The sequence below is a fragment of the Mytilus galloprovincialis genome, chromosome 2 (assembly GCF_965363235.1).
Source record: "Mytilus galloprovincialis chromosome 2, xbMytGall1.hap1.1, whole genome shotgun sequence".
Classification (NCBI taxonomy): domain Eukaryota; kingdom Metazoa; phylum Mollusca; class Bivalvia; order Mytilida; family Mytilidae; genus Mytilus; species Mytilus galloprovincialis.
Window position 1 is genome coordinate 42919615 of NC_134839.1, and position 15063 is coordinate 42934677.

The window sequence follows — 15063 nt, forward strand, 5'->3', positions numbered from 1 at the left end:
TCATATTTAACCCTGTATTATAACATGATGAACATGTTTATTTTAAGATTGAAATGACCTAGTATTTGGTTTTGGTGACAAAAATAATGGATTATCGAGGCATGCGAATGCCTCATGGCTTCCCACCACCACAAATGCAAGGTAGGATGGGAGAAGGAATGATGAACCAACAGAGGGATATGATGGGTGGAAATATGATGAATCAGCCTCCACCAGGAGCTATGATAAACCCACAGATGATGCCAGAACATTTCAGTCCAAATGTAAGTTCAATGTATCTTTCATTTTTTAAAGTTTGTGTTTAGTTTAGAAATAGGTCATTGTTTCCAAGAAAGTTCCTTTGATCCCTTTCAGAAGATGAATTAAATGTGCCCTCAGCCACGCCCTTCTGCCCTGACACCTTTTTAAAAAAAAACTTGTCTGTTTTGGCAATGTACAAGTTTGTAAAATTAGCCTTTTGTTTGTCATTTTATATTTTAAAACTTTTGTGATGTATTTAAATGGGTAATTATGGTTGGAAACTCCAATAGAAAGGAGTAGGGGCATTAAGGCCTGGATTTGTCCCAACAAAAATAAATGTTTGATATCTATTTCAAATTTGCACATGATGTTTAGAAATGCATATGTTCAAGAAATATAAAAGAAAAAAATAAGGATTTTTACCTGATTACGTCACAATTACGTCATAATATGTTCTATTTTCAAAAAACCGATGAAAAATACAGATTTTATGCAGTTTTACATGTTTATTTCTGTTAAGGAAACATCGTGCGCAGGCAAGAAACAACAAAATAATTTAACAGAAGCTATATTATTACTATTGTCATGATCCCACCAAATATAAAGTTGTTTTTTGGGTGCGCACATACTTTTTCAATCTAAAATATACATAAAATTTGACAAAAAACAAGGAAAATCACGAAATTTTACAAAATATGCAAAATAAATCATGTTTTGTTGCCATGGAAACTTGTTCAATGTCAAATTTGTTTTGTTTCTCGGAGTACCTTGTACTGTAGTACGGTATTCAATTATTAGGAATACACATGATAACTTTTAAATTTGCAGTAATTTTTGGGCCAAATAATGGCCTTTTTGCCCCTACTCCTTTGAATTGAGATACTGACCCAGGGCTCACACTACTTCAGAATTACAGGGAGAAGTGACTTCTCTTTTTGAAACTGATAGGGAGAAGTGGTGAGATTTGAAAGAGAAGTGCTCATTTGCGAGGTGCGCTACAATGTTTCGATTTTACAATAGTATAAAGGGCCATATGTAAATAATGTTCTTTTTATATTGTTCAATTTATATCTGAGTAAAAAAATTACAATTAAAGTAACATTTGAAATTAAAAGTTGTTTAAGTGTACTAAGGTTCTTGTGAGAAACTACCAACTAAATATCTAGCACTAAAAAAAAAAAAAAAATATTTTAAAAATGTAAAGAAATTATAATATATCAATTACAATTTAATTAAAAATTATCTTGTGTATGAAATTCAGTGTTTTTCATAAAAAAATATGAAAGTTATTAAGCTGGGCCATAATATATTGATATTAAATAGTCTCAGAGTTAAGCAACTTTAATCAATAGTTTGAAACAATCCATAAAAATATAGGGAATTATATACACCAATCAATTAGATGTAACCAAAAGTCTCTTAATGCCTGTGGAATGCGTAATTTTCCCCTTTGAGATCAATATTTTTCTGTCAGCTGTTCCATCGGTGCGTCCGTAGTAATTATTGTAAAAGTAGGGATTTCGGTCATAGCTGGTCCGGTTCAGATCCGTAGTTTAGAAATCAGTCAATGGCAGACGAATGCAAGAAAATTTACAAAAATAAACGATGTTTGACAAGTTATTTGGAAAGGAACATGACGTTTTTAATGCAATAAATGGATTAAACAATTACTGGAGGCAACTTTTAGCACGTTTAAATGAAGTAATAAACTTTTTTTGTCGCCGAAATTTAGGTTGATGTACGTTTTCGAGTAACAAACACCGGAACTTGCGGAAATGCATGAAGTGATAAAAAGTTGTATTTTTATCAAATAACCTGATACACACTGCCAAGACAATGCTTCAACCTCTTTTCTAAAGATAATGAATCGTTTATGTCTGAATTTCTTTAATTATTAATAAAAAAAATTGATGTTTCATCAACTTGGTGAAAATGCGGTACCTCGAATGACCGAATAACACTGTTATTATCCGAATAACACATGTAATGACCGAATAACACTTCAAATATCAATATTAACACATTTGAGTGACTTTTAAACATATCTATAATACTAAAATTACGAGGTCCAATTTGTCAGCCGTCATCACGTAAAAACGACGAATCAAAGAATTCAACTTTATATACAACTAATATAGTACAAAGGTGTAGATTAAAAATAACACCACTCCAGACCCTTTTGTTTTCCACGTAATTAATACTGCCAATAATCAGGAGTCTGATACCGATACCAATAGTATAACACCTGTTACCTATTACGTTATCTGAACGTTCCGTATCTGACAGCCGCACCACCAAACGGTGAATTCAGGATTAATATGCTATATACACAGGTCATAATCACAGGGTGACCGGTAAGTTGTCAAATTGTTACCTATTGTAGTATTTTAATCCGTAAGACTTTCTAAGATAACAATACGAATACTAAAAATCTGGACTAAAAATAAGTTTCAATTTGTTAGCGGGCATGACGTAAAACAGCGAATCAAAGAATTCAACTTTATTTATAACTAATATAGGACAATGCTGTTGATTAAAAAATACTCCATTCCAGGAACTTTTGTTTTCCAAATAATTAATATTACCAATAATTGATAAGTTTCAGTTCGACGGGTTCAAACAGAAAGATTTGAAAGCAGAGAAAATTGTGTATCTTATAATCGGCATGACTTTATCAGATGACAGTACTAATACCAAAATAAGGCTTGCGCATAGTTATATACTTTAATTCAGTCACAGACCCGCGATATCACGGGTGTGTTCTAGTATTATTGAATAAAGTTATAATAGAAGTGTATTTTATAACCGAAAAATGATTTACAAGTTGCAGGTAAGTTAATATTGATCATTATAAAGGAGTAGGTTCAGTAAGACCCCTTTTTGGCCCCAAAATATAGCAGTTTTACAAAATTGTTAAAATGTAAACCTTTAGTTATTTATTGGACAGTAGAATGCTTCTGCTACATTAATATGGGCTGTTTTTGACAATACAATGCACATATATCCGGTACTAGCACCATTAAGTCATGCTAAATTACTGAAATCCTCATAATTCTAGCATTTTAGTTAAATTTTAGACGGTTTTCGTGTAAAACGAAAGTGGCCGCATTCGTGTTCATTCTTAATATTGAAATGTAAGTTGTATTTTATGATAATACATAACATATATAAAGGTTGAGGATGAACACGGATGCGGCCACTTTCATTTTTACCAAAAACCATCTGAAAAGTGACATTTTTCGGCATATTAGGTAGATTTTTCATATTTGAGCTTGAATCGGATCGTTTTTAATGACTAAATCTGTTAAAATCTTTCACATAAACTAATTAACTCAAATAAAATAGACACTTAAGTGTTTAAAAAGTGGTCAAAATCTTTTGTCAGATGAACCTGAAATTTGAGGCCAAAATCTGTCCTTACCGGACCTACTCCTTTATGGATATCGGTGTGTACTTCCAAGATGGCGACCAAGGAAATTGTATGGAATGAATAAAAGAAAGATTGCATATGCCTTCAAAGGAAAGCGCTATGAAAATATAGTATTAAATAATTTACTGTATATACATAGAATTGTCTAATAATTGTTTTTCAGAAAGGATTTGAAAATTTAACCAATACATCAAAGCAATGCAATTACTCCAATCACTAATTACTTTTCATAACAATTTACTCAACATTAAATAAAATGTAATTAAGAATTTTCACATATATATTCAATTCAAATTTAATCAAAAAATTATTATACTTGATTGTTTTTATAAAAACAAAGCTTCTGAATGGATGATTCGTATGTTTGTTCTAATAAAATTTTCTCAAAACTAAAAAGATTTTCATTGGCAAATATAAATGTTTTTACAAATAACTATAATTTTGTATAAAAAACCATGAAGACATTTTCAAAATGGCTTTATATCCGTGTGTTCAATGTGATGAAGAATGTGTTGATTGCACCATTCAATGCAGTTGTTGTGATCGTTGGGTTCATAGTGCTTGTGTCCCAATGGATGATGCATTGTTATTGGCCTGGTCAGATGTGTCTCTATAGTTCCTGTGTAAGGACTGCTGCTTTATAGTCTAGTCAATTTAGTGAACAACCTGCAACTAATTGCAACACAAGGTTTTTCTTTGAAAAACAAGTCTGTTACTATCTATGAACAACATACTAAAACTATACAAAAATATATTTTGCGGAAAGTGGTTTAATTCACGAAAATATTTTGTAGTAAAAGTAAGGTAATATGAGTTACTTTCCCTTATTTGCCAAAATTTAAAAAAAAATAAATTTATCCACAAAATGTTCTTTATTTTTTAAAACAATTCAAGTAATACAATACAATGCATAATTATCTCAATTCAAAAGAATAATATTACAAGTGGATCACTTTCCTGTCTCAAAATTTGTATATTTAAATAAAGATATGGACCGAGATTGTGTTCTGCTATTTTACAATTCGAAGATCTAATTCTCTACAATAGTGATGGTAATATGTAACCTATAACAGAAGACTATTCTAAGTTAGATTAACCAACATAGTCACAATCTAACTAGGTTTTTGAAAGAAATCTACCCCTGTGTTTAAGTTAATTTTAGTTGTGGAAGGTGTTCTCGAAACATATATGTGTGGCCATTAAAAATTGAATTTTTTTGCAAGACTAACTTTTTTGAAATTCAAAGTTATTAATTTATTTTTTTAACACAACTTTTACATTGAAGTATTAAAAAGTTCTTCTTGAACAAACATGTTAAGATTTAGAATCGAACAATGCTTTTCAGAAAAAAAAAGAATGATGAGTGTTAAATGATTGTATGTTAGAATGAAAATTCCAGGCTCCTGAAGCAAATAATAAACTACTCACGTAATTAGCGACGATCTCAGTACTTACACACCATATAAATAGAGCTTTGATTGTAACACTAAACCAATAGGGGGCAAGTTCCATACCAGGACATTCGCCTCCAAAAACATCAATATAATATATAATAATAACACTGAACCCACTTTTCACTGGTTTCTAATCGGATGTGTACAGATTTATATTTTAGTCGTTGCCAAGAGTATTTATTCATCAACTGTAATTAGCTTTAAACTAGCTATTGGAACTCAGTGTTATTTTGTTCATTGATTTAGTATATACTCTGTGGGCGAGTCTGTGCTGACCTTTTTGAGTTGAGCCCTTCCCAACTGAGTTTTACAATTTGCACTTTAATTATGACTCACTTATGTTGTTTGCTATTTCACAACTGTTCCTTATTATGGGAGGGCTGAGTGCATGCTCGCAAACATGGTTAACCCTGCACACTATGAATATGATTATCACAAGTAAGTGGCCGTTGAGTACATGGTGGTTATTGTTTGCTGTCTGTCATATTTATTTTTCCATTCATTGTCTTAACAGTGTTATAAAATTATTTAAAATTATTAAAAAAAAAGGTATTTAAATTTGATTTGAGTTTTCCTGTTAAAAAAAGCTTTCTTCTGGCAAATTATAATTTAAAATTAAAAATATGCAAGAACTTTTGGATTATTTTAGTCATTCGATGTTAAAAAAAATTTCTTCTTCTTTAACAAAATACATTTCACGTGTTGTCATTGAGAAAATATTTCAGTCCATTTGCTGACTTTGTTAATAAACCAACTGACCAACTTCCTCAAAGCTACTAAGAAGGCATGGTAACCCTCTTCAGTGAAATGTATCCCGTCACGAGCTTCGTATTCCACCCGATAAACATTAGTTGGCTTGAAATAATGTACAAAATGATTTTCAAGAGCTATGCTTTTCATCATTTTGTTCACTATCTCTTGGCGAACTGTATGCTCTTCGGGAGTGCAATACCAAGGCCCAGACCGCTTCATAACTGACATGAATACCACTGATACTCCTCTAGAAAGACGAACATAAATGAAAAAATAAATTCTAAATAAAGTATTTTCGCGGACTATGACAGATAAGCCTGTGCCTTGTCGTGCAGGATATCTTAGTAGTTATAAATTTTTTACAATAAATTCTAAATAAAGTATTTTCGCGGACTATGACAGATAAGCCCGTGCCTTGTGCAGGATATCTTAGTAGTTGTAATTTTAGAGTTTTAAAGGGGCTTGGTTAACATCCATTTCTAAATTAAAAATATAATAATATGATAAAGATAATATTTTTTTTAATAACTAACTAAAATTAAAACAAAAACTAATTTAAACAGTTTACTATTCCATATTTTATTTTAAAAAGGCCCACCCTCACATTATTCATTGCCTTGACGTGGCGTGAGGGCTCCACTTTGGTGGTCTAAGATGAACATGTTGAGGGATTGTATGCGATCTTTCTTTTATTCATTCCATACGATTTCCTTGGTCGCCATCTTGGAAGTACACACCGATATCCATAAATTTATAATAATCAATATTAACTTACCTGCAACTTGTAAATCATTTTTCGGTTATAAAATACATTTCTATTATAATTTTATTCAATAATATATGTTTAAAAGTCACTCAAATGTGTTAATATTGATATTTGAAGTGTTATTCGGTCATTACATGTGTTATTCGGATAATAACAGTGTTATTCGGTCATTCGTGTTACCCGTGAAAATGTATTATGTATCAAAAATTAAAGTTATAATACAATTCAGACCTGTATCAAATGTGAATATTGTGTCTATTTTGGCCTCAACTTTTCTGGGTTGGACATCTCCTGTTGTATCCAGCTGCGCTCAGCATAGCAATTTATTTTTCTAGGAGTTGCGCCCCTTTGAACTTAGTTGCTTCAATATACTACTGCAACAGTTTGTCATCGCAACTCCTCTGAAACCACACAACAGAATTTTATGAAACTTTGTAGATAATAAGGAAATACATTGCTATATATGTAGATGTGCATATGGACAGGAAATTATGATTCAGGTTTTTTTTGAGTTACGCCCCTTTGAACTTATTTGCCTCAATATACTACTGCAACAGTTTGTCATCTCAACTCCTCTGAAACCACTCAACAGAATTTCATGAAACTTTGTAGATATTAAGGACATACTATGTACATGATGTAGATGTGCATATTGACAGGAAATTATGATTCAGATTTTTTCTAGGAATTACTCCCCTTTGAAACTTATTTGCCTCAATATACTAATGCAACAGTTTGTCATCAAAACTCCTCTGTAACCTCACAAGAGAATTTCATGAAACCTTTAAGACCTGTTTTTAGCTCACCTGGCCCAAAGGGCCAAGTGAGCTTTTCCCATCACTTGGCGTCCGGCGTCCGTCGTCCGTCGTCTGTCGTCCGTCGTCGTCCGGCGTCGTTAACTTTTACAAAAATCTTCTCCTCTGAAACTACTGGGCCAAATTACACCAAACTTGGCCAAAATCATCATTGGGGTATCTAGTTTTAAAAATGTGTCCGGTGACCCGGCCAACCATCCAAGATGGCCGCCATGGCTAAAAATAGAACATAGGGGTAAAATGCAGTTTTTGGCTTATAACTCAAAAACCAAAGCATTTAGAGCAAATCTGACATGGGGTAAACTTGTGTAACAGGTCAAGATCTATCTGCCCTGAAATTTTCAGATAAATCGGATAACCTGTTGTTGGGTTGCTGCCCCTGAATTAGTAATTTTAAGGAAATTTTGCTGTTTTTGGTTATTATCTTGAATATTGTTATAGATAGAGATAAACTGTAAACAGCAATAATGTTCAGCAAAGTAATATTTACAAATAAGTCAACATGACCGAAATGGTCAGTTGACCCCTTTAGGAGTTATTGCCCTTTATAGTCAATTTTTAACCATTTTTCGTAAATCTTAGTAATCTTTTACAAAAATCTTCTCCTCTGAAACTACTTGGCCAAATCAATCCAAACTTGGCCGAAACCATCTTTGGGGTATGTAGTTTGAAAAATGTGTCCAGTGACCCAGCCATCCAATCAAGATGGCCGCCATGGCTAAAAATAGAACCTTGGGTAAAATGCAGTTTTTGGCTTATAACTCAAAAACCAAAGCATTTAGAGTAAATCTGACATGAGGTAAATTTGTTTATCAGGTCAAGATCTACCTGCCCTGAAATTTTCAGATGAATTAGACAACCCGGTTTTGGGTTGCTGCCCGAGAATAAGTAATTTTAATGAAATTTTGCTGTTTTTGGTTATTATCTTGAATATTATTATAGATAGAGATAAACTGTAAACAGCAATAATGTTCAGCAAAAAAAGATTTACAAATAAGTCAACATGACCCAAATGGTCAGTTGACCCCTTTAGGAGTTATTGCCCTTAATAGTCAATTTTTAACCATTTTTCGTAAATCTTAGTAATCTTTTACATCTTCTCCTCTGAAACTACTTGGCCAAATTACACCAAACTTGGCCAAAATCATCATTGGGGTATCTTGTTTAAAAAGTGTGTCCGGTGACCCGGCCAACCATCCAAGATGGCCGCCATGGCTAAAAATAGAACATAGGGGTAAAATGCAGTTTTGGGCTTATAACTCAAAAACCAAAGCATTTAGAGCAAATCTGACAAGGGGTAAAATTGAGTAACAGGTCAAGATCTATCTGCCCTGAAATTTTCAGATAAATTGGATAACCTGTTGTTGGGTTGCTGCCCCTGAATTAGTAATTTTAAGGAAATTTTGCTGTTTTTGGTTATTATCTTGAATATTGTAATAGATAGAGATAAACTGTAAACAGCAATAATGTTCAGCTAAGTAAGATCTAGAAATAAGTCAACATGACCAAAATCGTCAGTTGACCCCTTAAGGAGTTGTTGCCCATTTTATTCAATTTTTAACAATTTTCACTAATTTGGTAAATTTTTGTAAATTTTTACAAAATATTTTTCACTGTATTTAAAGGTCCAAGTTTATTATAGATAGAGAAAATTGTAAGTACCAAGAATGTTCAGTAAAGTAAGATCTACAAACACATCACTATCAGCAAAACACAATTTTGTCATGAATCCATCTGTGTCCTTTGTGTAATATGCACATAGACCAAGGTGAGCGACACAGGCTCTTTAGAGCCTCTAGTTTTGTTATGGTCACACATTCAGGATTTTTACTGCTGTCCTTGATAAGATCATCCCTGATTAAGGTTTATCAAAAGTCAATGAATCGTGGCTTGAAATTCAAACTCTTATTAAAAATTGTAAAAACATTTATTTAGTAACCACAACAATCCCATAGTGTTCAGGTAGTCAATGGTAGTGTCTGAATTTGTCCAAAATGTCCCGTTCTCAATTTAATTGAATCCGATTTTATCTTTCCCATGGTTAAAAACGTCTGAATCTGTCCAAACAGTGTCCTGATTCTTCCTAATTGTATCTGACAGACAGCAGACAGTGACCAGACAGTGAAACCACGCTACCGCTACCGAAGATAAACATAATAAAACTTTCCCCTTAATCATAGTGATTAGCTTCTGTCAAGAGTGCAATCTACTGTACTGGATTGCAAACAGCTTTGTCTCGACTCAGTTGGATTGTTGGAACTCTGACGTGGGTATTATTGCCTAATTTGGTATTAATAGAGGGACAGTTTTGGAATAGTAACGACACAGACAGTTCCCATTTTGGATGCAATCTGGAAACAATCAGCAAAAAAATGCATGACAAATTTTTTCACTACATGGCCGTTTGACAGGACACAGTCCAGAAAAATTGTAACACATTCTGCTGTATGGAATCAAAATTGTGACAATGCTATACATTTCAAAAATATATAACAGTGTTAAGATTTTGATCCAATATAGCAGAATGTGTCACAAAAATATATTACATTGTTACGATTTAGATCCAATACAGCAGAATGTGTCACAAAAATATATTGCATTGTTACGATTTTGATCCGATACAGCAGATTGTGTCACGATATAGTCATGCTTCAGATTCCCAGGATGCTACGAGACTTGCCTAACTGTCAGGGTGCTTGGCCGACCTCTGATCTGTAGAAATTTAAGGATTCATTAAATCTCTGCTTGGGACATTCAAAATCATTTTGTTTTTATGCATGTATCAGTCATACAGCTTACATTATGTGTGTATAATAAAAAAAAAGTGTTAATACCAGTCACTCTTAACATGTCATGTTAGTATGTTTACACAGCTTTAATCAATATCACTAATAAAAAGATAATCGTTTAAAGTAATGAAAGTAGAAAAACATCCAGTTTGCCATTTTATTTTTAAGTCTTCATTTTTTTAGCTCACCTGGCCCAAAGGGCAGTTCTAATACAACTGCAAAAATTAAAAAAAAAATTTGGTCGTATATAGGTATCACGTCGTCGTCGGAGACGGATAGTTTCCGGATAATAACTTCAGTATAAGTAAATAGAAATCAATAAAATTTAAATACAATGTTTGTAACCACAAAAGGAAGGTTATGATTGATTTTTAGCTCACCTGGCCCGAAGGGCCAAGTGAGCTTTTCCCATCACTTTGCGTTCGTCGTCGTCCGTCGTCGTTAACTTTTACAAAAATCTTCTCCTCTGAAACTGCTGGGCCAAATGAAACCAAACTTGGCCACAATCATCATTGGGGTATCTAGTTTAAAAAATGTGTGGCGTGACCCCACCTACCAACCAAGATTGCCGCCATGGCTAAAAATAGAACATAGGGGTAAAATGCAGTTTTTGGCTTATAACTCAAAAACCAAAGTATTTAGAGCAAATCTGACATGGGGTAAACTTGTTTATCAGGTCAAGATCTATCTGCCCTGAAATTTTCAGATGAATCAGACAACCCGTTGTTGGGTTGCTCCCCCTGAATATGTAATTTTAAGGAAATTTTGCTGTTTTTGGTTATTATCTTGAATATTATTATAGATAAAGATAAACTGTAAACAGCAATAATGTTCAGCAAAGTAAGATTTACAAATAAGTCAACATGACCGAAATGGTCAATTGACCCCTTTAGGAGTTATTGCCCTTTATAGTCAATTTTTAACCATTTTTCGTAAATCTTAGTCATCTTTTAGAAAAATCTTCTCCTCTGAAACTACTGGGCCAAATTAAACCAAACATGGCCACAATCATCATTGGGGTATCTAGTTTTAAAAATGTGTCTGGTGACCTGGTCAACCAACCAAGATGGCCGCCATGGCTAAAAATAGAACATGGGGGTAAAATGCAGTTTTTTTTGCATACAGACAACCTGTTGTTGGGTTGCTGCCCCTGAATTAGTAATTTTAAGGAAATTTTGCTGTTTTTGGTTATTATGTTGAATATTATTATAGATAGAGATAAACTGTAAACAGCAATAATGTACAGCAAAGTAAGACCTAAAAAGAAGTCAACATGACCAAAATGGTCAATTGACCCCTAAGGAGTTATTGCCCTTTATATAGTCATTTTTTTTAAACAATTTTCACAAAATTTGTAAAATTTTACTAACATTTTCCACTGTAACTACTGGGTCAAGTTCATTATAGATAGAGATAATTGTAAGCAGCAAGAATGTTCAGTAAAGTAAGATCTACAAACACATCACCATCACCAAACCACAATTTTGTCTTGAATCCATCTGTGTCCTTTGTTTAGTATTCACATAGACCAAGGTGAGCAACACAGGCTCTTTAGAGCCTCTAGTTTGGGGTTATGGTCCTAACCGTTTAGAAATTAGGGGCCCAAAGGTGCCCAAAACAAGTATTTATCTAGTTTCAGGACAATGAGTTGTGTATAAGTATTTCAATTGGTCTGATATTGTACTACAAGTTTATACCATAAAGTAGAAGGTTGAGATTTATTTTAAGGGTTATGGTGCAAACAGTCTAGGAATTAAGGGCCAAAAAGGGACCAAAAACAAGCATTTTTGTAGTTTCAGAACAATAATTTATAACTTGTGTGTTATTGTATTGATCGCTCTGACATTTTACCACAAGGTTCCATATAACGAAGGGAAGACTTGGATTCAGTCTGGGGTTAATATCCCTGAACAATTAGGAATAAGGGGCCACAAAAGGGCCAAAAAGAAGCATTTTTATACGACCGCAAAAATTGAAAATTTTTTGGTCGTATATTGGTATCACGTTGGCGTTGTCGTCCTAATACTTTTAGTTTTCGCACTCTAACTTTAGTAAAAGTGAATAGAAATCTATGAAATTTTAACAAAAGGTTTATGACCACAAAAGGAAGGTTGGGATTGGTTTTGAGAGTTTTGGTCCCAACATTTTAGGAATTAGGGGCCAAAAAGGGCCCAAATAAGCATTATTCTTGGTTTTCACACCATAACTTTAGTATAAGTTAATAGAAATCAATGAAATTTAAGCACAAGGTTTATGACCACAAAAGGAAGGTTGGGATTGATTTTTGGAGTTGAGGTCCGAACAGTTTAGGTATTAGGGGCCCAAAGGGTCCAAAATTAAACTTTGTTTGATTTCATAAAAAATTGAATAATTGGGGTTCTTTGATATGCCAAATCTAACTGTGTATGTAGATTCTTAATTTTTGGTCCCGTTTTCAAATTGGACTACATTAAGGTCCGATGAGTCCAAAATTAAACCGAAAATTGAATCCTTGGGGTTCTTTGATATGCTGAATCTAAACATGTACAGTTTAGATTTTTGATTATGGGCCCAGTTTTCAAGTTGGTCCAAATCAGGATCCAAAATTATTATATTAAGTATTGTGCAATAGAAAGCAATTTTCAATTGCACAGTATTCAGCAAAAGCAAGAAATCTTTAATTGCACAGTATTGTGCAATAGCAAGAAATTTTCAATTGCACAGTATTGCACAATAGCAAGAAATCTTCAATTGCACAGTATTGTGCAAAGGCAAGTATTTTCAATTGCACAGTATTGCGCAATAGCAAGAAATATCTAATTGCACAATATTGTGCAATAGCAAGAAATTTTCAATTGGAGTTATCTTTCTTTGTCCAGAATAGTAGTTGAATCAACTTAAATCATTGTTTTATACAATATACAATGTATATTCACTTTTACTACCAACTGATAAATTAAAACAATCTTTACCATTCAGTGATAACAAGCACTTTTTTTACATTTTGATATCTTATGATGTATTTAAATGAGTAGTTATTGCTAGGGGCCATTAGAAATTTGAATTGAGATCAGTTTTGGAATAAGGGAAAGGGGGATGTGAAAAAAAAATTGGTGGTGGGGGGGGGGGGGGGGGAGGGTAATTTTTCTTTAATTTTTTTGAGAGGATTAATATTCAACAGTATAATGAATTGCTCAAAGGCAAAGCAAAATTTTTAAGTTCATTAGACGACATTCATTCTGTGTCAGAAACCTATGCTGTGTCAACTATTTAATCACAGCCCAAATTTAGAGCTGAATCCAGCTTGAATTTTGTCAATTTTTGTGTCCATATATACTTGCCCCAACCGTTCAGGGTTCAACCTTTGCGGTCGTATAAAGCTGCGCCCTGAGGAGCATCTGGTTCTAGTTTACAGGCAATAACTTGGGTTTAAGTGTATGGATCCCTCTGAAATTATACTACAAGGTTTCTAACTACACAGGAAAGGCTGGAATTGAGTTTTGGGGTTCTTGCTGCAAGGGGGAGGGGGTTTCAATAAGTGAGGGGTTAAAAAAGGGGTCCAAATAAGCATTTTTGTAGTTTTCAGTCAATAACTTGTGTTAAAGTGTATAAATCTCCCTGAAATTATTCCACAAGTTTCCATACTACAAAGGGATGGTTATGGGGGTTATGGCTCAAATCATTAAGCAATTAGGGGCAAAAAAGGAGTGAAAACAAGGGTTTTTCTGCTTAAAGGACAATTTAAACAATTTAAAAGCAGTGTAAGGGAGTTAATGCAATTAAACTTTAAAAAATACTGTTATATATATGTTTGATTACTTGATTAGCTCCCTTACACTGTTTGTTTTCAAAAGTTTCAAAAGAAATCTTCAATTTCTCAGTAAAGTGCAATGGATTTGTTAGATCTTTGACCACATTTATTTTGTGACAAATACCTATATAATGTCAAAAATTTGATCACAATCCAAATTCAGACAGTATCAAGCTTGAATATTGTGACCAAATTTGCACCAACTGTTCAGGGTTCGACCACTGCAGTCGTATAAAGCTGCACCCTGCGGAGCACCTGGTTGGTTATTTTTTTGAATATTTTTATAGATAGAGATAAACTGTTAACAGTAATAATATTCAGCAAAGTAAGATTTACAAATAAGTCAACATGACCAAAATTGTCAGTTGACCCCTTAAGGAGTTATTGCGCTTTAAAGTCAATTTTTAACAATTTTTCTAAAATTTTAGTAATCTTTTAAAAAAATCTTCTCCTCTGAAACTACTTTGACAAATTTAACCAAACTTGGCCACAATCATCATTGGGGTATCTAGTTTCAAAAATGTGTCTGATGACCCCGCCCACCAACCAAGATGGCCAACATTGCTAAAAAGAGTACATAGGGGTCAAATGTAGTTTTTGGCTAATATATCTGAAACCAAAGCATTTAGAGCAAATCTGACAGTAGTAAAATTGTTCATATTAAGTCAAGATTTAACTGCCCTGAAATTTTATACAATTCAGGCAACCTGTTGTTGGGTTGCTGCCCCTGAATTGGTAATTTTAAGAAAATTTTGTAGTTTTTAGCTCAGCTTTCCAAAGGAACGGTGAGATTTAGCCATCACTTAGCGTCCATGGTCGTCGTCCATCTGGTGTAAACTATTTCAAACATCTTCTTCTCTGAAACTACTGAACCAATTCCAACCAAACTTAAGCTGAATTATCCTTATGGTATCTAGAATAAAGTTGTTGTTTTATTTTCTGTTTTGTCAAAAAACATGGCTGCCATGGCTAAAAATAGAACATAGGGGTAAAATGCAGTTTTTGGCTTATATTTCACAAACCAAA

The 15063-nt window shown here is 33.3% G+C and overlaps 1 protein-coding gene across 3 annotated transcripts in view; it reads left to right on the plus strand.

Moving 5' to 3' along the window:
- Nucleotides 1–15063, plus strand: part of LOC143063636 (PAN2-PAN3 deadenylation complex catalytic subunit PAN2-like) — a 295154-nt gene that overhangs the window by 11830 nt on the left and 268261 nt on the right. For all 3 annotated transcript variants that reach the window (XM_076235882.1, XM_076235883.1, XM_076235885.1), the window contains exon 2: nucleotides 48–263. In XM_076235882.1, the coding sequence (XP_076091997.1) occupies nucleotides 87–263 (177 nt within the window). In that variant the 5' untranslated portion in view covers nucleotides 48–86. The remainder of the gene's footprint in view (nucleotides 1–47; nucleotides 264–15063) is intronic.